This window comes from Phalacrocorax aristotelis, chromosome 7 (genome assembly GCF_949628215.1).
Source record: "Phalacrocorax aristotelis chromosome 7, bGulAri2.1, whole genome shotgun sequence".
NCBI lineage: Eukaryota > Metazoa > Chordata > Aves > Suliformes > Phalacrocoracidae > Phalacrocorax > Phalacrocorax aristotelis.
Genome location: NC_134282.1, coordinates 39,811,032 through 39,834,075, shown reverse-complemented (window position 1 = coordinate 39,834,075; position 23,044 = coordinate 39,811,032). Strand labels below are relative to the sequence as shown.

The 23,044-nt window shown below is 38.8% G+C and overlaps 2 protein-coding genes across 14 annotated transcripts in view; one reads left to right on the top strand and one right to left on the bottom strand.

Annotated features, from left to right (window-relative positions):
* The window catches only part of LOC142060278 (uncharacterized), a 45,265-nt gene extending 36,802 nt beyond the window's left edge, over positions 1-8,463 (bottom strand). For 3 of the 6 annotated variants that reach the window (XR_012661685.1, XR_012661688.1, XM_075100297.1), the window contains exon 1: positions 7,474-8,463. Coding sequence is in view for 2 of the 6 variants with exons in the window: in XM_075100297.1 (XP_074956398.1) it covers positions 7,474-8,445 (972 nt within the window). In the remaining 4 variants the exon portion in view is untranslated. Of the gene's footprint in view, positions 1-7,060 lie in introns of those variants that run through there. The other 3 variants (XR_012661686.1, XR_012661687.1, XM_075100298.1) reach the window with 2 other exon arrangements.
* CGNL1 (cingulin like 1) overlaps positions 7,537-23,044 on the top strand; it is a 63,313-nt gene continuing 47,805 nt past the window's right edge. For 5 of the 8 annotated variants that reach the window (XR_012661681.1, XR_012661680.1, XM_075100257.1 and 2 more), the window contains exon 1: positions 7,537-7,656. The gene's annotated coding sequence lies outside the window, so the exon portion shown is untranslated. Of the gene's footprint in view, positions 7,747-8,063; positions 8,204-8,631; positions 8,697-23,044 lie in introns of those variants that run through there. The other 3 variants (XM_075100255.1, XM_075100259.1, XM_075100256.1) reach the window with 3 other exon arrangements.

Here is a 23,044-nt window from a genome sequence, read left to right as displayed (position 1 = left end):
GACTTCTCAAAGATTATGGGGGGTGGCCTCGCAATGATGTCAGCCAGGTCTCTCAACACCCTCGGGTGGATGGCGTCAGGGCGCATTGATTTGTGGGGGTCAGGCTCCTGTAATAATTAATGTACAACTCTTCCTTCACTGATGGTGGGTCGGTGTTTGGATCAACTGGCAATTTCGTTCCCAAAGCCTGGGACCTGACAATGTTGGTAAAGACAGAGGTGAAGGCAGTGTTGAGGACCACTGCCTTTTCACCATCGTTAGTGATTGACTCTCCTTTTCTGTTTAACAGTGGGCCTATGTTTTCCTTCTTTTTCTCCTTATGGTTGACATGTCTGAAGAAACCTTTCTTGCTATTTTTGACATCTACGGCCAGTTTCAATTCAAGCTGGCCTTTTGCATTTCTAACTGCATCTCTGCACGCTCTGGCAATGCCCTTGTAGGTCTTGACAGATAATCCTCCACTTCTCCGTCTCTGGTATGTGTCCCCTTTGGATTTGAGTAGACCCAGGAGGTCATGGTTGAGCCAAGGGGACCTCTTGCTCTGCTAGTTCCCTTTCCTTTATAGGGCATAAACTGGTTTTGTGCTTCCAAGAGAGAGTTATTGAAGAACTCCCAGCACTCACTAGCTCCTTTATCTTCCATGGAAGCATCCCATGGAATCCCTCCCAACTGACCCCTGAGTGAACTGACATTTGCTCCTCTAAAATCCAGAACCCTTGTCTTAGAACTGACCTTCAGCATGCTCAGAAGGATCCCAAACTCCGCAATATTATGGTCACTGCAGCTAAGGCTATCACTAACCAAGATAGTACAAAACAGGTTTTCTCAGTTTGTGAATGTCAAGTCCAGCAGTGCCTCATTCCTGGTTGGCACATCTAGCATTTGTATGAGGAAGCAGTCCTCTATGCATTCCAGGAACTTGGTGGATGACATGCGAGCTGCTGGATTGTTCTTCCAGCAGACATCTGGGTAGTTGAAATCATCCATAAGGATCACATTCTGTTGGCCAGGAGCTTGCTTTAGAGCCCCAAGTATCGCTTCATAGTCATTGTCATCGTGGTTAGGAGGTCAGTAGCAGATGCCCACTGTAAGGTCCTGCTTGGAGACGACCCCTTTGACTTTAACCCAGAGGCATTTGATAGAGCAGTGGCAATCATCATAGTTGACTTAGATACATTTGAGGTTTTCCTTAATGTAGAGTGTGACTCCTCCACCTCTTCTACCCTGCCTAAGTCTTCAGTGCATCAGAAGTTAAGATACTGCAGGTGAATCAGGAGTGATGCTTTACTCTTAAAGCAGAAGGATCAATATCTTTGTAAGTTGATTCTTCAAGTTTCCTATATGGGATATTACTGAAACATTTATATCTCTTCTAAAATACTGCTTCACAAAACCATTTAAATTACGTTACCATACTTGATTAAGAAAAGTGACTAGAGATAAAAACAATCTTAAGAATATTAAAGATAATCCTTTTCCTGGTGTTTATTTTCAAGCTGCTCAGATGCGTGTTTGTGAAAGGATCAGAACGGTTTAAATTATTGTAGCCACCAGGTGGTGCTATTGCACAACATGCCAAAATTCAGTTAGGAGAAAGGTTTTGGATCAGTTACAGGTTTACACTTCTACAGGCTTGGAAATCTTTCCTTATCTTTGTCCAAAAGTTGGGGGGGGGCAAGTATACTTAAGAGATCCATGCATGCCTATAAGAAAATAAAGTTATTTTTTTACATGGAATAGTGATGATTTTATCTCTGTTCCAAAAGTTATCTGGGTCTAAAACCAAGGATATGTTTAACATTTCACCTCTCTATTGAAATAATTTTATTTCAGTGGGAATTAGAAGCCTAAATTCTTTACTGGATGTTGGCCTTAGTTCTCATCAAAGACACACATGCATTTTTAAGACTACTGAATATAACATGCAATGTCTGCAAATCCTCATGTGATTAAAAGGATTCATTAACAGATATATTAAACTAAATAAAACTTCATCCTGCTGTATTTTTAATCAACAGTACATTTTAGAATATGAAAATACTAATTTTATTCTTATGTGCTGTCTTCCTTACTACACTAGATGTGTTAAATTGCCTGCATACCCTAAAGCAAGATAATATTTGATACACATTGTAGACAAAAGCTACCTAAATAAAGGTAAAACAAGATTTGAAATTAATATTTCTAAGAGAGACAGAATACATTCTGTCTCCGGCATGTAATCTCTGGATGCCAATCTTAAGAATTTAGACCTTAATTTTGCAAATACTTACGTGTTAGGTTAAACTTTAAATACATCAAAAATGTTTACATTTGCTTAACGTTACACATATACATGTTATTTCAGGATGACAGACAGAATTGTTAAATTAGAAAGTCTCTGCATTATCTTGCCATGATATATGTGTTTGGTTTCAGCATAGCACATTCTGTATTCTTTTTTTGTGATTAAATCTGTTGTCTACTTAGATTGTAAAGCATTTTTTGGTACTGATCTATATCTGCATGGAGCTCTACAATGCCCTGTCCAGTGTCCTCATACTAAGGGCATTGTTACAAAATAGATAAAAGCAATAGTTCTTAAGAGCTACATGCATGAAGAGCATAGGAGCCATTTAATTTCCTACATCACTATTTCTGTGATGTTAATCAATGTTTATGTTTGCAATGACTGAATCAACATGCACTTTAAGCTTTTTTCAAATAAAAACATTGACAATGCCAGCAAATTACTAACTTTACATATTCGTGCGAGATAGAGAATGAGCCAATGCTCCTCCCATAAAACCAGTTTGTTCCTGCTGCGTGGGCACAGTCAAGTCCTAGCAGGCTGGATTTGACCAAGAGGAGCTACATAAACCACAGCAGAGCAGATAAGTTATGACTATTTCTAGAACTTTAATGTGGATGCACTTGGTAGGACCTAGGACTTCTGCAGGTTCTTCTTGGAAAAACTTCTTTTGTCATTGCTAGGATTACTTGAAAAAGGCTAGTGGGAGAAAGACCATGTCGTTAAGGTGAAGGAAGAAATGTAGATAAAGCCAAAAGTTGTCCAAGGAGATGAACGGGAGGTCAGGAGGTCTTGTGGTGGCTAGATATAGAACAGTGTCCAAAATCTTCAACTAAAGTTTATACCACTACTAATTATTCACTTAATTACTAGGCTACATATTATTTGTTAAATGAATACTGAAACTATCATATTATGTGTGACCAAACTGTGTGGTGTGTATTTTCCCCTCAACAGCTTTTAAAGTCAATGGATTCTTTGCTTCCTCTCACCTTGCACCTTTGAATATTGTATCTCACTCTTGATTTCTATGTACATAAGATTAGTAACTGTACAATCAATAATTCAGTAGGAAAAGTATTTGTAAACTGGAGCTAACTAAAATGAAATTAAATTCTATAGGAGACAAGTTGCAGTTTAATCTTCACCTCCTAACATTTTCCTTACCATGCATTAGCTAACATAAAGGAAAAACAGGTATTTTCCCCTGTTGAAGACATCTGAAAATATTAATCTCTTGTTCTACAATTTCATCTGTCATTTTATACATCTTATTCTCCACATTTTATTGTCCTGCAATGTAAATACATTCTTGAATAGCTACCCTAAAGGCTGAGATTATTCAGGCTTTTTTAGAATATTGTTACATGTCTCTCCACATTGCATGTTTGGGTTAGAAACTGAACGAACCCAGTGCTCTGGGTTGTATCAGCCATACCCTGTGCGTTTGACAGCTGTATATGGCAGAACAGAGAAACGGGAGAACAAGAGAGGGCAGATGAAAAAGATGGGGCTACCCCCAAAAAGAGAAAGAAGATAAAGAAAGGCCACTGTGAAAAGAGATGGGGGAAAAAAAGACAGGTGGAAAATGAAGGGCCTCTCTTTCTGGTTAGTTGTCTTCTGAGGAAAAAACAGAGGTCGTACATTAAAAAGCAGCTATCTGATAAGAGTGTAAAATTAAATTCTTCAAATAACCAAATTGTCCTCTGAAAGTAAATTTACACCACAGTAAATTTAATACTTAAAGTAGAACTGTTCCCTGGTGTTCTGTGATAGCCAAAGTGGTCTGATTTTTATGAAAGGGACTTTCTCGTGCCCATATAACTCAGAAGTGCTTTGTTAAGTTTTTAAAATGGTTGGGATACAGATCAATTTACAGATACAGTTTTAGAACCAACTCGGTAAACATTCTCTTTAAGACAAAATGTTTTGAGAAAACAAGAAGTCAATGAAAATAACGGTAGAGACTAGAAATAAGTCCTGAATTTTGAAGATTGTTTCTTGAAATAAGAAATAGATTAAAATGTCTAGTCAATACCTTAACGAATACAGTAATAACAGGGATAAATTTACTTCTTAAGCAACAGGCATCTAGTCTTTTACAATAATTTGAGAAAATTTGCAATATATATTGTAAAAGATGAGTAAGAAGCAGTGAGAAACAATTTTTTTTCCCTTTCCACTGTGATTATTGGATCAGATCCCTTCCTGCAAGGAAATTGGGGAACTATAATAAAGTCTCAAAATTCAGTTCAATGTGTAGTTGAATAGAAAGAGACAGAGATGCAACTTGCTAGGAGCCAAGAATAGCCCTAATAAACCAAACTTTCAATATAGACTGACTCAATGCAAAAGGAGAGCTCAATTTAGGGAGCGCTATTCAGTACCTGAGGTGTACTGGAGTAGCTAGCAGCTGGAATTAATCTACAGCACAACCCGCTAGGGCATTACTGTGTGTTTTTGCTTTAGCTGCATTTCACAACTGCCTGATAATACCCCGCCTGGACAGAGAGACACTAATCACAGTGTTGAGCCAGTTTTGTAAACAAGGACCAAAGCCTTCATTTAAAGGAGAGGAAGAGAAAAGTAGGTGGATGAGGGGTGAGAAAGGAAATGGTAGCCTGTACTGCGATGCTATTCTGTTTATGACCTAACTCTGCCTTCAGTGCAATTTTAGCTTATTGCTGTGTTTGTATACATCCTTCCAAAAAATTCTTACCTCACTGGACAACCTTGTATTTTTGCAGTATTCCAGCTGGAATATGGCTCCTAGTGAGCAAAGTCTTAATGTTTGTAGCATTATTATAGGAAGTACATCTAAAACTCATGTTCAGAATATGCCAAAGATCTGTATGAAACTATCTGACAAAATGTTTGATTTAAAGTATAGTTTTAATGAAAATTTAAGGGTTCGAAGTAAATTTTTCTCAAAGGTTCATAAGTATAGGATAGAACTTTGAATCAAAATCCAGTCAAAGCTCTCCTTTACAGTCTGGGACGCTCACAGACAATATAAGAGTTTTAGCAATTGTGCTGGTCCCACCTTTTTCCCTCTCTGGGCTTTTTTTTTTCTTTAATACAAAAATAAAGAAAAAAAAGGAAAAATGTTTTGGCCTAATTATCATATGAAATAATATTTCTGAAACTCAATACAGAACAAGAGAACAGTTTTCTAAGCAGTGCAATGCTGAGCATGCCAGATAGCAATTGAATAGTCTCCTCAGCTGTTAAGCAATACATCATGAAAAAAAGTAATTCTAGACTATACAATGATGTCTAGTAGTCATCATAGCCTGGCTGTTTTAGCAAGAAATTAATCTTTTATGGTTTTTTTTTTCTCATTTGCTTCTAAATGCAATGGAAATGATACTGATTAACACCTGTTTTAATTAATCTCTAACAATAACCTGAAAATTATAGGTTTATACACCTCTTCAATTAAGCATTTTGTTTTCTATTAAGTTTATTTCCTTCACACATTATAAAACTACAAGGCTGAACAATCTTTCAGCATTTCTTCACACTTTAATTGTAATAAAATACCGCCATATATACGTGTGTAAGTTCAGCTGAAAACTTTGCCACATAGCTGATGGAACTATGAGAAAAAAAACTTCAATTACTTTGTTTCTTTTCCATTCCTTGTTTCTCAGTTTTAGCAGTTTGAGGGGGTGGGGGGTGAACTTGATGTGCTTTCTGAAAACTACAGTGAAAGAAGCTAAGGAAGCTATATAAATCTTTTACTTAAACAGCTCCAAGATGAGTCACAGACTCTGGTTATATAAAAAAATGTATATGGAAAACAAATATTAAATGGTAAAATATGTGAGAGATCAAGATGGCAACACAAGTTCAGGCTGTTCTGCCCCATGAGCATTTACCTGACAAGTCAACTGAATACCAAGGACAGAAAAATCCATACATCTATGACTTTCCTCTCAACAACCAATTTGAGGGAGAATGAATTTAGTACATTATGTAGAGGTACATTTTTCTACAACAAAAGGCTTTATAGCCCCTGCCATACCTAATACTTCCATCCTCTCAGCAAAGGAAAACCTTGTTAGATGTCACCAGCTGCCTCTTTAGAACTGTTTAGAATTTTTCCAGTTCCCACAGTTTACAGTTCTTTCTACTGATTTACCATCAGTATGGTATTTTGTCACAAGCTATTGCTGTCACTTGCTATCCATACCTGTAGAACAACTCTGTAAGTGTCTTTCATGGCTTATATACTGAATTTTTTCTTCTCATGTTCACTGCCCTGCATTGCTCTGTTCTAGACATGGACCTATCACATTTTGTTGTGTTCTTTTCCCTGTATATTCACTATACCCTTTTTCTGACAATGATGCTTGTTTTAAGTGGTTCAAATCTTGAAAACAAATTTCTGAGGCTGGAAGAAATTAACTGAGGCCCAATTCTTGTGAGATGTTTATAGTCACTGTATCTTTCTGTATGACACTTGTAAACCACAAGTCCTTAGCACCTAGCTTTCCTTCACATGTGGGTCAGGGGAGAGAGACATGCTGCAGGACGGCAGCACTTCAGTTCTCACGATATTTGTAGAATATTCTGGAAATCTGCAAACGCCTTGTTGTGATACCTCCAGTCTAGCTGAAGACATTATGAAAACCATCCAAAACGCTGAAGACAGCCTAGGTGGGCTCCGAGGTGCTCGTGACGCTGTTCTCTGAGCATCACGGGGACGCTGCCCTGTTTGCTCCAGGCTGCGCGCCACGGCCCGGCTCCTCCCTCCTTCCATCTTACCTCTACCACACGCACAGAGCCCCGCCCGCCCTGTCCCGTCCTTGTGCTGCCTCAGCTCTTCCCGCGCCGCGGCGGCAGCCTCGCCAGCCGCCTCCGCACGCCGACGGGCGGCGCTGGCGAGGGAAAAAAATCCCGACTGTCAAGTTGCGTCGAGCTGACAGGATCTGGGCCCGGGGCCGGGTTTCTTCTTCAGAGGGGTGTTCTAGTCACCCCCTTTCCTCTCGGCACCGTTTGCCGCAGCCTGAACAAAGGAGAAGTCGGGTGTTCGTCCCCTCTGCGGTTCAGAGGTCCCTGTGGGGAGCTCCAGCCTGTGGAGAGCCCGCGCCCCGCTCCCACTCAGGGAGCCCAGCGGGCGGGGCGGAGACGGACGGGAAACAGCCGCGCGCGCGCGTGCGAAAGACCCCCTCGCTCACCTGAGGGAGCGGCCCCCGCCTGGCCTCTCCCCGGCAGCGCCCGGCCCTGGCGGCCCAGGCGCCCTCTCCCCCGCTGGAAGGGGCGGGCAGTCCGCCCTCTGCTCCGGCGGCGAGCGCGGCTGGCGGGTCGGCGGCACGAAGTTGGCGGGGATCCACCTCAGAGGGCGAGGCGGCTCGGGACGGGTGAGGAGAGCGGCGACGGCGGCGGCTGGTTGCGACGGGGGCTCTGGAAGTCGAGGGCAGGCACCGCGCCGCCCACTTCTCCGAGCCGAGGTGGCCGGGCCGGGCGGGCAGAGGGCTGTGGCGCGAGCTGACCGGAGCGCGGTGGGCACAGGGAACGTCGCCACCTGGTGCCGCATGGGCTGCCGCCGGCAGCAGAACGCCGCGGCTGCCGCGGTGGCTTCCGGCGCTGAGGTGCCCCGGGTCGCTGGCTTTCCTCTTCCACCTCGATCCGTTAAACATGCTCGTTCCCGAAGGCCAAGGACGCCGAGTCCTCCCCGGCGTGCGGAGAGAACAACAAGCTCTCTGCACAACCAGTTGTGAACTCGCGGGGAGGCTGGCGAAGTGCCGGCCGCGGCGGGACAGGCCTACCCCCCCCGAGCGCTCCCTGGGGCTGCCCTGGCCAGCGGCGGCTCTGCCGCCCCCGCGGCGGGCGCGCTGGGCGGCGGAGAGGGGAGCGCTGCCGCCCGGCCGCGGAGGGGAGAGGGAGTTGCTGGGCAAACAGACTCCCGTAAGAGCCGAGTATTGCTTAGTTTTCTCTCGCGGCTGTAAAAGGAGGGGGCTCTTTTCCCCGAGCGCGTGCACTGGCGGCGGCTGTCCCGGAGCGGTCGCTGCAGTGCCAGCGGCGGCCTTTCGGTTCAGGTGAACGCCCTCCGGCCGGGGCCGTGGGGCGCTGAGGACCGGCGGGGAGTCCCCGCGGGTCGCCGAGACCGCGGTGCGTTGGGGACGCCGCGGCCGCCTGCCCGCACGCATTCCTCCGGGGATTCCTGGCATTCCTGAGCTGAGGGCACTCCGACTTCTTCTCCTTTTTGTTCCACGTATTGGCGTATTTTTGCGAAAGTGTGTGTCTGCATTGTGTGTGTTCTTTTTCATGGGAAAAGCTTAGAATGGCAGTTCAGCCATTTATCCTTCTTCCCAATTAGCTTTGCATCTAATGTAATTTATATCCCTCCAATATGATGACAACTTTATGGGGAGATCAGTGCTGCGATAAAACTTTTGTGGTGAGTTTGGATTAGCATCTGCAGTTGACAGAGGAATAGTTGTTACAGCTTTTGTCTTTCTCTTGTTTTTCTCTTTAGCACTTGAATATTTTTAGAAAAGCATCGCAATGTAGTTTGAATAATTATCGAAGTAGAAATAGTGGAAACCTGTCCTTGAAAGTTGTTTTATTTATCTGAACATCTACACTGTGTTTAACCTGGGTACGTTAATATAAAATGAATCCTGTAGATGAATCAGAAACCCCCTAGGATATAATGATTTGTGGTATACACATATGAATTTGATAGATTCCGTTTCTGATGCTTATTCTGTCACATGTTATGGATCTCTTTATAGAGCTGGTTTTAACAGACCTTTAAAAGTTTTATAAAAATATGATTAAAATGGCAAAAACAAACCACTGATTACTTCTTAAGGTGCTTTGTAAGAAGTTGTTTGACTAGCAATTATATTTTCTAGAAATGTAATTGTCATTGAATTGTCTCTTTTTTTTTTTTCTCTTGTTAGACCCAGAATAAATTTGCTTATGCTCACAGTGTGCGCTAAGACAGATGTGGTTACTGCTTGTTAATATAAAGTATACCAAGTTGCTGTAAAGTTTTTTTGTTTGTTTATTTCTTGTTTGGTTTATTTTTTTTTAAATAATTAAGAGTGTTAGTTTGAACTCAGGTCTTTTCTTTTGGGAGAATATTATAAATGGAAATGAAAACTTTCATACAGTACTGGAATGTACCATTAGTAAGTAGTGTAGTAAGCAGCATGTTTTACAAAGGAGATGAAGTTTGTCATGTTATGAAAGGCAATTATACTCCTTTTTACTGTGTTATTCTTTTTGAAACATAGCTATACTTTTAAAGAGAAAACTATAAAATCAGAAAGCAAGATTTTTAATTTTTACTAAAAACTATCTTATGGTATTAAGATAATATTTTATGTAAGAGATAATTGTTAGTAGTAGATCTTTTCAGTGTGATGTTCAGATATATGTAAAAAAATATGAGCCAAAAAAAATGCAGTGTTTCAAATGAAGTATCTTAAGGGGCTGATATTTTTACATGTCTGTATTTACAATTTAGAAGTGTTTTTGAGACGTATTAATTAATCATTGGAAGAGAATTCCTAGTTGATTTACATACCCCTTGAATAGCAACTGACATTAACTGTTTCTAAATCTCACTTCAGTGCAAATACACACTGGAAAGGAGTATTTTAGCAAATGTCAGTAATGTTACAACAGTAATGAAAAGGGCTTTTCATTGTGAATCTCTTTGATTACACAGTTTGTGGTGATATTCCAAAGAGTCTGTCTTCTCCTTGGGTGTATCACACAGCTGTTTTTATTCTCGGTATCTGATTTAGTTGTATTTTGCTTTTAAATCTAACAAATGGGATGACTGCTTAGGCTGCCTGAATTGCCTCTAAGCAAACCAGCTTATTTTAATTTGTTAATTGAATTATTAGATCCCACTGTCACTAGTAAAATGTCTGAGAATGCACTTAGGTTCCCCTGACAGGGTATATATGGGGGATGTGGAATTTAATTCACTGCAAAAAAGGCCTGTGAGGCCTTCCCATGTAAGGAATTTTATGTCGATATAAGGATGAAAAAGCTGAAAAAAAGAATTGGTGACAGTATTCTGTTCCTCTGGTTTACCTTTTGTAATAGGAAGTTGATCTTTCTGGGAGTATGGGTGAAACTGGTTTGTCTAGGCTCTGCAATGGCATCTGACATGTAAGTAAAACGGCATGACCTCAGACTTAAAAATTCAAGTCTTTTGTTGTGGAGCAATGCAAGATAAACATATGTGCAAGGAGTTTTTCAGCCTGGACCATAGTAGGCAGGTTATTATTTAAAAATAGCTACTTCATATTTTGAGGTCAAATAATTCTGCTGATACCAGAAATTAAACAAAACTAGACCAGCACAGTTTCATTCTGCAGCCTTCTGTTTTACCATTTCTGCTTTTTGGAGCCACAGTCATAGTGGTGATGATGGTGTAATTATTATATGGCCTTTTTACTATGTTGATAACTTGAAAATGTGTGTATTAATATCAGGTGTGTGAGCCTGATTATGCAAAACAATGTTCAGCCTACGACAGCGTCTACCTGTGTTGATAGAGGGGTACTAGCAAGAATCTTGTCAAGATCACTGATACTAATGGGTTTTTGAGAAATTAAAATGAACACTAAAATAATGGGCCATTTTTCCTACCTTTGCACGCTCTCAATGCAACTCTGAATGGCAGCAGAAATTATGGAGCTACCTGCTGCCCAGGTATTCAGATAAAGCAGGCTTAAGAAATTTGTGTTTCATCTTTTTTCTGTCTGCCCCACTTCTTGTTCGTTTTTAGGGGTCGGAAGAGGTTATCTACCTGATCAGTTCAGTGATATGATTCAGTGCCAGGCTTTACAAAGATCTACATCTTTATGATATAGAGTTTAACAACTGTGTCATGAATGGCCAAGATGAGGTGAACATGTTAGAATTTCTCCAGTTTTGTTGCTAGGTCTCAACAAACTGCATACTGAGGAAGATGGTACTGACTTGATGCATTCCCAACTTAGGTTTGGTGGTTTGACAGGGTTTTTTGACACGTTTTGAATGCTGTGTTGGTAGGTTGTGCAAAAACCCCAAAAAGGTTGATTTTGTCGTTTCTGTCCTTACTTGACAAAGGAATAGAGAATCCTCCCACTGAGAATGCTGCATTACTAGGTTATTGTGTGAGGGAAGGTATTTCATGGAGCGTTTATTCCAGGCATGTTTATCTGGAAGCATTAACATATTTAGGAAACAGCTTTGGCTTTGACTTTCTGAGTAGAGTTAAATCAAAATGGTAATATTTTTCAGTATTGCCAAGTATGAAAATTTAATGTTTAAACCTGAAAAATCAAAATGTTTGGAATGCATCTGCTAAAGATCTAGTGAAGTGGTAGTCATGGAGTCACCACTGTTTGAAATTAGAGCTCAGTGTATTTGCTGTGACCTTGTACCATCTCTGCCAACAGAGCTGGCAGCCTCCTTGAAGGAGTTTATCCAAATGTAGGCTTACAACCTTCTGTTTTACATGAAAGAGTAGATGACAAAATCCATAGCCTAACATTTTAAGTACATAGTATAGTTTTTCCCTCAATGCCTCTAAATTTTTAGCCAAATGAACTCTATTTTAAATTACGTTGATCCATCTTTTGTATTTCTGAGATGCATTAACCAGATTGACATTATCAGTTTCAAAATTAATATTCTGTAATAATGGTTTCACATTCTGCCTCATTTTGGTAAAGACAGAGAGCAATGAGGAATACAGGTGACTGGAGAAGTGTCTCAGAAAGCCTTTGACTTAAAAAACAAACAAACATCAGGGAGATTGGTAAAACTGGAAGATTCCTCAATTATTACAACAACTGCTCCTTTCTCTGAGGGTCCCCAGGCATGCTAGGAGTCATTACCATTCAGATAGCTGCATGACTCTTAGTAGTCTGAGCATGACAAGAGTTTGACTCCAGGCATTTGCAGAAGTTCGTAATTCTTTAGTTACATGTACATTACACACACCATTTTAATGTAGCTACAATGTCGATGTGGAAACTATATAAATACATTATGAAAAGGAGACTTAATGGCTAGGCTGCCCATGTGTACACATTCATATGCATATGTGCTTATGTATTTCTCTGTGTGTGTATACATAAACTCTCACAGACACTTAGAGAAGCCTTATAAGTAATTGCCAACTATTAGGAATGTTTCAACCCTCCTTTTAAATTCTATTGAAAGATATCTCTAAGAGCTGTTGAAGTTTATTAGAATGGAAGACATATTTTATGTACATAAAAACACTCAAAAGTAGGTAATGATTTGTGATCTATTTCAACATAAAGTGTAACGCAGAAGTGGTGGGTAAAATTTGACCTTTTATGTAGAGATGGGGGAATGTTTTCAGTGATGCGAATCAGTCTCAGAATATTTTGTTAGGCCTTGTTGAAACTGGTAGTTGGTTGGGGTACGCCTTCATTTGCACACCATTAGCTGTTATATGTAGGGAGCAAATGTTCAGCAGTAGTGCCCTTTATTTATAAGAACAATTGGCATGTAATGTTAAATTATAATTCCACAAACACTTCAAGCCTCATAAAGAACCACCCCTACCTCTCTCATTCCCTTCCCCACCCTCTCCTCCCCCTGCCCAGTAATAATGCTATTCCAGCGTGAAGGTGAGAAGAGTGGTGGGTTGTTAAACCTGTACTCGGTATACAAGCAGGGTCTGCACCAGGCAGCTTTGGCTGCACAGGCTTCGTAAGCCCATCTAAGTGATGCATCTGCTGGTGGAGCAGTCCAGTACACTGAAGCTCCTTTCCTCTGTGGAGTTATCTAGTCTCTCTCCTCTCTGCTCAGCTTGTGTCTCTCAGACTGTGTGGGATGATATCATCTTGTTGAATGGTGGTAGCTGGGCTCAGGGCCCGCAGTTCTGACTGCATATTTAAATTTTAAAATGCATGGTTAAGTTAGTTGAAAGAAACTAGATGGGTGTGAAGCCAAGTGTTGAAAGAACACAATATAATTAAGACAAAGTTTAACAACAGAAAAATGGGAGCCATAACCAGCTTGAATACACATGCAGCTGTGGCCTTATGTTGGCTATGTAAATATGACTCTAAAGACTATTTTACATATGTACGTTACGATGTATGTATCTGATCAAGGCTGTGTTGCTGTAATTTCTGTAGACAAGATGATATTATTTTGGGTGGGAATACTGAGAAGATGATCCAGTGATATGTCACATCTAAAGCCAAGGAATACTTTTTGAATAGGGGAAGCTTTTTATTTACTTATTTATTTTAGATAATATTATAAATAATTTTGTGTTCTTGAATCACTGGCAAAACTTTTCAACAAAGGTTGCCCTAACTCTGTTTCCATTTCTTTGAGAAGGGCTTTCTAAGACACTCTTTATTTTAACAAACTTGAGATTTTTGCCTGAGCCTCTAAAAATGTGAGCAGGATACCCTCTTCTATTTAGACAATAATGATATCATTGGGATGTATTAAGATAATTTCCTTTGGAACAAAATACAAAGTTTCTAACACTGACAATTGGAGGAAAATGTAGTGGAACAACATACAATCTCTTGTGGAGTGAGTGTAATCATGTCAGATGTTTGGATACAAACCAGTCATTGTATTTGAAATCAGAAACTGCTTTTAGAATCTGTAAGTATCCTTGTATCACAACTCAGCTGTTGTTTCTGTCAATACTTCAACGGATATGAAAATTTAGAATTTGGTAAACTAGGGCAAAGTATATAAAATAAAATTTCCTTTTGGTGAATTTATTACCTTTTTTTAACCTTCATTGCAATTTTGTCATAAAAATGAGAAAAAATTGAGTGTGATCATATCACGTGTATAGAATTAACTCTGAGATAAGTATTTATAAGGTTTTATTGTTTGCTTGCTTTTTTTATTTGAAGTTTATAAATGTTAACTGTACTGCAGTGGTGGCAGGATACTTAAAGTGCAGGTAGATGACCCCAGTAGACTGGATTCTGTTCAGTGGCAAAAAAGAGCTTGTACAAGTGTGTATGAGCCTATGTGGGAGACAAAACAGTACAGTGGTATAAGTACACATGTGCAGGTATTCATGTCCCCGTAAAGCTTGTACCAGCGTAAATATTGATAAACAAACATAACTGTCTTCCCCCAGTGACTTAACTAGTACCACAACAGAGGACCTGGGACTAGTTGAGGCAGAGGACAGTTTCTTGGAGTTGTATTTCAGATACAGATGGACTTCTGCTTTAGGATACTTTTAACATGCTTTTTTTCTCTGATTCCCTTTTGTTTATGATTTGGGAGAATCTGGAAACCAATTGCTTCAATAAAGAAAGCTTTTTAATAGGGATACTTTTTAATAGTTTTGAGTATTACATGAGAAATCTGGGGTTGTCTTAATATTTTTATCATTAACAAAAATTAAGGCTTTAATTTCCACTCAGTAAGCAAGGTTAGTAGGTCATGGCATATTTCCTCTGGGGACAAATCCTGTAAAACTATCACTATATGAATTCATACATAGCAGGTTAAGAAAATGGGATATATATTATGTCCTTATCTTCCGTCAAACTTTGACAATTTATGAGACTTGAGGATCTGCCAAAATGTCTTGTTGTTGATTTACAGCCATTGAAACAGATTTTCCTTTTGAAAAAAAAAAAAAAAAAACCCACAAAAAATAAATGAAGAAAACCTGCTAGTTGTCAGACAGCTCCAGAATTTGGCTGATCTGTCACATATTTTCATAGGACTAACAAGATGTTTTACATTTGAGACATTGTGACTTTCTCACACACAACGTTTTTCAGCCAGAGGTAGTAAGAACCAAGCTGTAAGCAAGCAAACGGTATCTTTTGCTCTAACTGCTGTTAATAGTTCTTTCTACTGACAGTCTTTATTAAATATAGTTCTCTTCCTGTCCTTGAAAGGGTGGCTATTAAAATTCTGTTTTATTGGCTGAGCATCTGAATAAGGTTGTTTAATATTTGGGCAGAACTGAAACTGAAATCTTCATCACTAAGGCAGCAAACCCAAGACTTATCCACTTTGCTATACTGCATTTCAGGAGAAATTGATAAAATAATATGTGTAATCCATGCTAACCTAAACACGGCTGTTTGCTTCCACTGACAGCTATGGAAAAGTGTTATTTGGAATTTTCATTCTGGAGGAAATTCTAACTTGTGATCCATAGGCTGCCATCTGAAATCAGAAGAGAGAATGGTGTTTTTCACAGAAGAAAAATGAAAGTAATCAATTCAGAAATGTTTAAATACTCACTACTAAAATGTACTATTGTGATGGCATGCTTCCTTCTGTCTTCAGACTTCTCTGTGGGTCAGGATTCCTGGCTGGACTTCATTTTTCATTATGCACCCAAAGCCATATGACAACCATATTTAATCACAACTTGGTCAAAGGAAGAAAAGCCATGTTGCATTTATGGAAGGCACAGACCTACACAGCCCCTGGTGTGGAGGCTGGAATTATTGCTTTCAAAGGGAGGCTTGAGTGACCCGCTTGCAGTGTGGGTGTGTGGTCCTCAAGCATTCACTTTTCTACATGAGCACCACACATACCTTGGACTAGCAATGGGCATGCATTTCATGGCAGGTAACAATGCAATTTTGGGTATGCAGTTCTGGGAGTGAAATGGAACATAGCAGGTCAAAACCTGATCCTTTTCTCTTTGCACAGAACCAGTTATTAATATAGATGCATGCAGGGACTGTGTGAGGAGGGACTGTATCTAAGGTGGTGGGTGGGATCTAGTCTGAAGTTTAGAAATAGCTTATGCAGTTCATTTATGTATAGTGTTTTTGGAAGAATATAAATTGCTAGCTTACTTTTCATGAAATATGTAAGATTAATTCTTATAATAATAATAGGTCAGCCTGTCTTGGAGGCTGAAGATATATCTTGATTTGGTCTCATGTCTGTGTCATGCCAAGCATAAGTCTTTGTGGTATAACACTCATATATGGAGTTCTGAATAATATATGCCATATTGCTTAGGTTCCCAGCAACTTATGAGTTTTTTCAAGCATAACATTTTTCAGTCTGTTGCATTCCACCAGGTAAGAAAAAGAGGTGGGACATGAAGCTTTTGGACTGCTTTTAAAGGGAATAAATATTTTAAAACTCAGTGTTCTGTTTTCCAATTCTTCATTTATAGAAATTTTAAGTAGGTCTTTGATGTTGGCATCTAAAAAACTGACCAATAATAAAATAAATCTCTCTCAGGGTAATTCCCCCCCCTGCATCTGCGAGAGCCTGGATATACTGAATTATGACATGATATATTGTAGAAAATCCTCTATATAGGCCTCTTGAAAAGTTTGATTTTTGACCACTTGACAGGGAGTGGCAGTTTACAGACAGTACAGGGACAAGAAGAAATTAATGTGGAAGTTTTACTGTGTTCTGTAACTATAACAATTTTCTTTCTAATAATTGTGAGGAGTGACTGCCAGATATGATTTTATACATACCAAAAAAATACCTTAAGTAGGGAAAAAATCTTAAATAGGGTCAAGGAATCTACTGGAAAGATGGCAGACTTGTTATTTCAGATGCTTTTCTGTTTCTGGATATTGTCAATTTGCTCTTAAATGAGTTTCGTTGTCCCTTTTTACAGTCCCATATCTAGAACTTTAACATTTCACTTTTTTCCTTTCTGCTATCCAGTAAGCGCAGTAGATCAAGTAAACTCAGCTACCCCAGGGCTATCTTCCAGATAGACTAAAAGGGACATCAACTCAGGCCCATTTTCCTTTTGCAGAAGCCTCACATTGTAGGTAGGATTGACAGTGATGAAGTTTCCCCTCATGCTTGCAAAACGTGTTTGTGAGATTGTATTCTACTAAGTGTAAAAACATCACACTTTTGGTCTTTCCATGAATTATCCTGTCTGCTTCCTTTTCTTTACCCTCCCAGTGTGTAAATTTTCCTTCCCCTTCTCTCCTAAAGTTATTTTGTGTCCTTTTCCCATAGCACTGGCACTTATTATTGACCTAACGCGCACTTCGTCTTTGTGTGATATTGCTGGTACTTTCTGAATAGTAAGCTGCACAGTGAATCCATTATTTAGCTTGGAGGGCAAGATCAATGTTATGTAAAGCTGGAGGACAAATTTCATAGTTCCTTCCTGGCATTTTGCTCTGTGTGTGTAGGTGAAAAATCTGGAGTAAACCTCCATAAACTGTTACATCCGTCTTTTTGAAAAAAAGGCACTGATTAAATAATATGGGCAGTGACTTATTTTTTTTCTGGTAAGAAAATTTGGAAATAACTTCCATGGAACCAAATGTAATTTTGTAGGTTAGCCTTTAATAGCTTGAAATTTTCAGAATTCTAGAAGTTGACTCCCCCAAAGAGAAGATAGTGTGGTATGCCCTAATCTTCCTTTAATGAAAAATATTCAGCTGATTTGATCTTAGGAGTCTCAGGATTATGATATTGGATATGAGGGAGTTCCTGTTTTGCTATCACCAAGAGAGCCAGGGAGGAGTCTTAGTGCCATAGGAAAAGTCAGATTCTTCTTATTCTTCCATATTCCTTCACTAGATGTATGCAAAAGGAGCATACACATAATGTGAGGCAATACCTGTGAAGGATCTGTGGGTCTTTAAGGAGGCCAGGGAACATACTTGCTGGTGGAATAGTGTCCCCCCCACATGCCAGTCAACATCTCTGCCTGTATTATATATCCCAGGAGCCCTGTCTGTCCAGTGCAGCTAGTTGGCTCACATGCTGGAAGCAGAAAGCATGACGTGCTTTACTGTAGATGTGTTAGAGGGATGCTTAGTAATGAGGGTGTATGGGCTGGATACAGAAGAGCAAGCTTCATATGCAGAGTGTGGCATTTAACAGGATTGGGAAGGCTGCTTTTTTTTTTTTTTAAATAAATTTGGCTAGTAGATTTGGGTAAAGAACTGAAATGGATGAGTGGACACAATTCCATGCCTTTGTGATGCTGTAATGTTAGGAAGGCTGCAGAGCTGCTGAAGGGACTGTGTTTCTCAAAGGCATTCAAGGCACTCTTTTCTGCTCATGTTGGCAGGGAGAGCAGTCAGGGTTCCAGGGTTTTCTCTCTATCTCTCTCTCTCTTTTTTTTTTTTTTTTTTTTGTGAGGCAGGTCTCAAGTAGCTCCTGGTAGCTAGCTTTAAAATAGCTGTGAAAGGCAATGTTTTGGAGGCATTTTTAAAAAAATGTTTTTGACCTGTTAAACCTTCAGTACTTCTCTCCTGTGGTTCATTGTAAAGTATCATGTCACCACTGAAGAACAAACTGCTACAGGAGAACATGCAGAGTATTGGATTTTCAGACATGAGAACCTCTGCTGACAAGTTCTCTTTATAAACAAAAATGTCATCGTTTTTATTTTTTGCAAAAATAAGTTGTTCAGAAAAATGAAACCGCTTCTAAGTAATTATAAAACATGGGACCCTCATACCCACTGGAGGCCAGTATTTAAAATGAGTGTTTAAACACCTTTATGAAGGCTTATTTTAAAAAGAAGTCCCCAAACTGAAAGGTATGAACAGCTTTTAGTGCTAATTTTGTTCGCAGAAGTTTTTAAAGGTTTCTGTCCCTGAAAATGGAGTTAAAGCACAAATTCAGTTTGGAATTTTGTGATTGCCTCAAGCAGTCCAATGCTATGTTGCTGCCAAAATAGGTGATCCCATCATTCCCTGGTGCCTTGCTTGCTGATCTGATAGGAAACTGCTCATCTTTTTGCTGGATCAGTAAAGCTGAGTGGCTATATGCTTGCTGGCTCACAAAAGGAGCAAGGAGAATTGTACAAGCTGAGGTAACAGGGTGCTAGGACTGTTGCTTTTGTGGATAGCGTGTTATGGCCTATGTGTTTTAAGTCGGTAACATACAACATTGAAGTGAAGGAAGCATCTTTCAAACCAACATATTTGGAACTTTTTACAGAATTTGATCCTGTAGCCTGACAAAACTGGATGTGACCACACAGGGAGTACATATGGTTTTCATGGGGTTTCAGAGTGAGGAAGGGCCTATGTGAGGCTTAGGCCTGCAAGCTTGGGCTAGGTCTATGGTAAACTCGTTAAGTCAGTTTCTTTCAGTTCTTGACAGTTTTCAAGGAGATATTTGACTGAAAATTACACTTTTGCTGAAATTTCAAATAAAATAACTTATCTGGGACATACAGTTAATACACTTCAGTGATATCTCTAAGATGTAATGTGTTACTTAGTGGATTGAATTTGCTTTGTGCTTGACTTTGTTTCTTGGATCTTTAATTCTGTGTTCTTTTGGACTTGCCCTAGATGATGACTAGAATTGCTGAACTTATTGATCAGTAAATCCAGCTGTTTAAGTTTGTGGTATAACTGTAGAAAATCAGGCTATTTCTTTTCTGGATGGTTCACAGGTGTTCAGGTGAAACTTTGCTCAGTAAAATTTGGCTTAGTATGAACAGCAGATGAAGTTACCAATCAGAAGATGTCAATATATTTTCATTGTTCTAAACTGCAGCTGAATTTTTAATCTCTAAGAGATATTGATGGTTGTATGTCCTTGACTGTATTATCTGTTGTTTTAGCAAGTAGAATCTTTTCAAAAGAAAATAATTTGAAATAGTTATTTCTTATGTCCTGATTAATTTGTATATGCTGTTGTAATATTTACTTTACAAATAGATTAACTGATTTTATAAAATAATAGAATTAGTCTTCTACCTAATTAAGAATTTATGCAGAATCCTTGCTTCTGTTTTCTGAAAACTGTATTTTTAAACTCCTGACACAGCAAATAAAATTGCTAGCAAGACTATATTATTTAAAACTGAAAGAATTAGTTTGGCAGAAAACCTAGAATTAGAATTTATATCACCTTCTGTTAAAAAAAAACAGCCTTCTAATTTTTTAATAAGTAACTACAAGAAAACAACAAGCAGCCCCACAAACAGGGAGAATCTCTTCCTAACTACTGTTAAAATATCTAACCTCTTTTCATAAGCTTAAGAGTAAACAAACTGTTCTGTCATAACATTTGAGGGCTTCAGCAGACTTAGAGAAGATTAAAACTGGGCAGTTCTAGCTGTCACTGCCAGCAGCTGTCAGCTCCTCCACTGTATTGGATGTCAGAATTTCAACTGTCAGTAGTATAGAACAGGAGGCTAATTGCATTCACCTGAGTATGCCAGTCTGCAAATATTTGTGGCTGAGGTGTATGCTGAGCCATGAGAGTGTTCAGATGTTTTCATTTTTGACATGGTGATGTCCGTCAGAGGAGTGGGGCAGAAAGATGGGGGAGGGACAGCTTCAGTCCTTTCATCTTAATCTGTTGCTGTAAGCCTGCCAAAGCCTGAGATGCTGACTGTACAATGTGTGTGTAGAAATATGTCTGTAACTGTAATTAAACAATTAACATCATTAGAGGTTTTAGGTTTTTCATTAGAAAGACTGTGTGTAAGGAAAACCAGCAATGTGCGTTGGTTTTTTTTTTTATTTTAAAAAGGTTTACACGATTACAAAACCAGTGTTTTCATGTATTGTAAAATAACTTTTTGATGTTATGTAGTTCATGTATTATCCATTATGGCTTGACATCCTATAAAATAGGAACTGTAAGTGAAGACTTTATTTGAACAGTAGGGCCAGCTGTCTTGTTTTCTTGTGGATGTAATGGGGATTTATATATATCTAATTTTTTTCAGTTTCAGAAAGGTAAAATGTTGTATTGAAAGAAATTGTTGGTTTAGCACTTTGATTTCTACAAGGTTTTATCCTTTTGTATAGTAAAATCAAGTGTTTTATTAGTGTAACGCACATGAAGAAAAATACTCTTATTCTTATTCATAGTATTACATTATACACTTACAGTTTTAGAGACAAATTAAATATATTAGTGGTTAATTTAAGGTAGATTATTAACCTAAATACTGTTTCTACTATACACTAGGGGTTTTGGTGTTTTGAGGTGTGTTTTTGTTTGTTGGTGGGTTGTTTGTTTGGGGTTTTTTTTCTGGTTATTTATTATTTTTTGCAACTTGCAACATATTTGGAAACGCAGCTTTTGCAGTCACCCTGCATTTGACACATTCTAATTTATTACTTATCTATTCTTTATGTTCGTTGGTTTGTATCCTTTTTTTAAAGTTTTAGGTTTATTTTTATTGACCCCTTTTTGTGTGTTTGCTGCTACCACTATTGGCAAATTCAGATGAACTTTACTCTTTTTATAGTTCTGCTAATACATGCAGCTTTTAAGTGGAGTGTAGGCTTTCACAGACTAAGTAATTTGTCTAAACTTATTGGTGGCATTTTTAATCTTGCTAGAATTACGAAGTGGAGGGCCCTTTTTAAAGACATTCATGTATTAATCTACTGCAGATGTATGCTACCAACTATGTATAAATGGGGTTTTTTTCACTTACGTGGCACGTGCAAATATGCCATGAGTGATTTTAAGTTACTCAGAGTAGTATCAGCACACTGTATTCTGCAAACTAGATCTCTCTTTATAAAAAGTTAGAGTTCTGAATCATTTGTATTTTCTGAAAACATTAGCTGAGATACTTTAAACTCTTGCTTTTTAGAAGATATAGAATTATGTTGCTTTTTTCACAGGCTGTTTGAAGTCTTTTTGTTAGTAATTTTCAGTTACAAAATCATGCCTTGTTAACACTATTTCCCTGGACAATCACGCAGATTTAAGTCTGAGAAACTTTATTTAATAATTTTTATTTTGCTGAAACTTGAAATGATTTAAATTCTTATTATTTCATTTATACCTGCAGTACTAACTTCAGATCAACATTCTATGATATAACAGTAATATAAAAATGAAAAGCATAAAAGCTTCAAAATGCTTACTTTATTTGAAAACAACTTTTGAACTGTGAAAAATACTACCTTTTTGTTGCCCTGAGCAAACAAAGAACAATTTTGAGACAGTGATGAATGTAGCTCTCAACAGTTTAAAGAACAGAGTGGAGAGCCTGGTTTCTTTCCCACCTCCAGCAACCATCCATTAGATTAGTGTGGTGTGGTTCCTTTAGAGTGTATATTCTAAGTTACAATTCTGTGCAGTACTCTCTCTTTCATCCCTTGCTTTCTCAGTGCAGCTCAGGAGTTGATTTCAGTGCCCTGGTGAAAACCCCACTAAATCAATGGAGATCTCATAATTGACTCTGGGTGATTAGAATCAGCTTCTGCTACTTTTGCTTTGTCATTTTGTCTCAGCTTATACACTGAAAGGGTGAAATTAATGTGAGATGTTATGAGTATTCAGGAAAAAAATGTAAAAAATCATGGAGAAATACATAGAATGCAATGGAGGCCCGAGATAATGAAATGTATTGGTCCTTGCTGTTTCCTTCCAGTGTTCTTGCACCTTCATTTTTCTACTTCCCTTAGCCTTCTCTGGCTCACCTTTGCTTTTCCCTTGTTCCATTTCTCTTCCTACTCCAGGAAGTCTTAAATGGAGATAAAATTCATAGTGTCTCTTTACTTCCCTTTGCTACGTGATTTTAACCCCTGAATTAATTTTGGTGAATTTAACTAGTTCCCAAATATTTTAATATTTAAGAAATACTTTGACAGTGAGGCTGCTTTTTTTCATCACTAAAATAATCGCTTGATATCTAGCGTTGTATTTAGAGAAAGATATGCAGATTCCTTCAGATGAAGCAAGCCTACTGTTGAGGAGGAGCTGGAGTTGATTTTTAGGGAGAGAAAGAGGTGTTTGAGGGGAGCTGTCCCACTAGAAGGAAGAATTGGATGGAAACTAGCATACTATGAATATTGAGCCAAA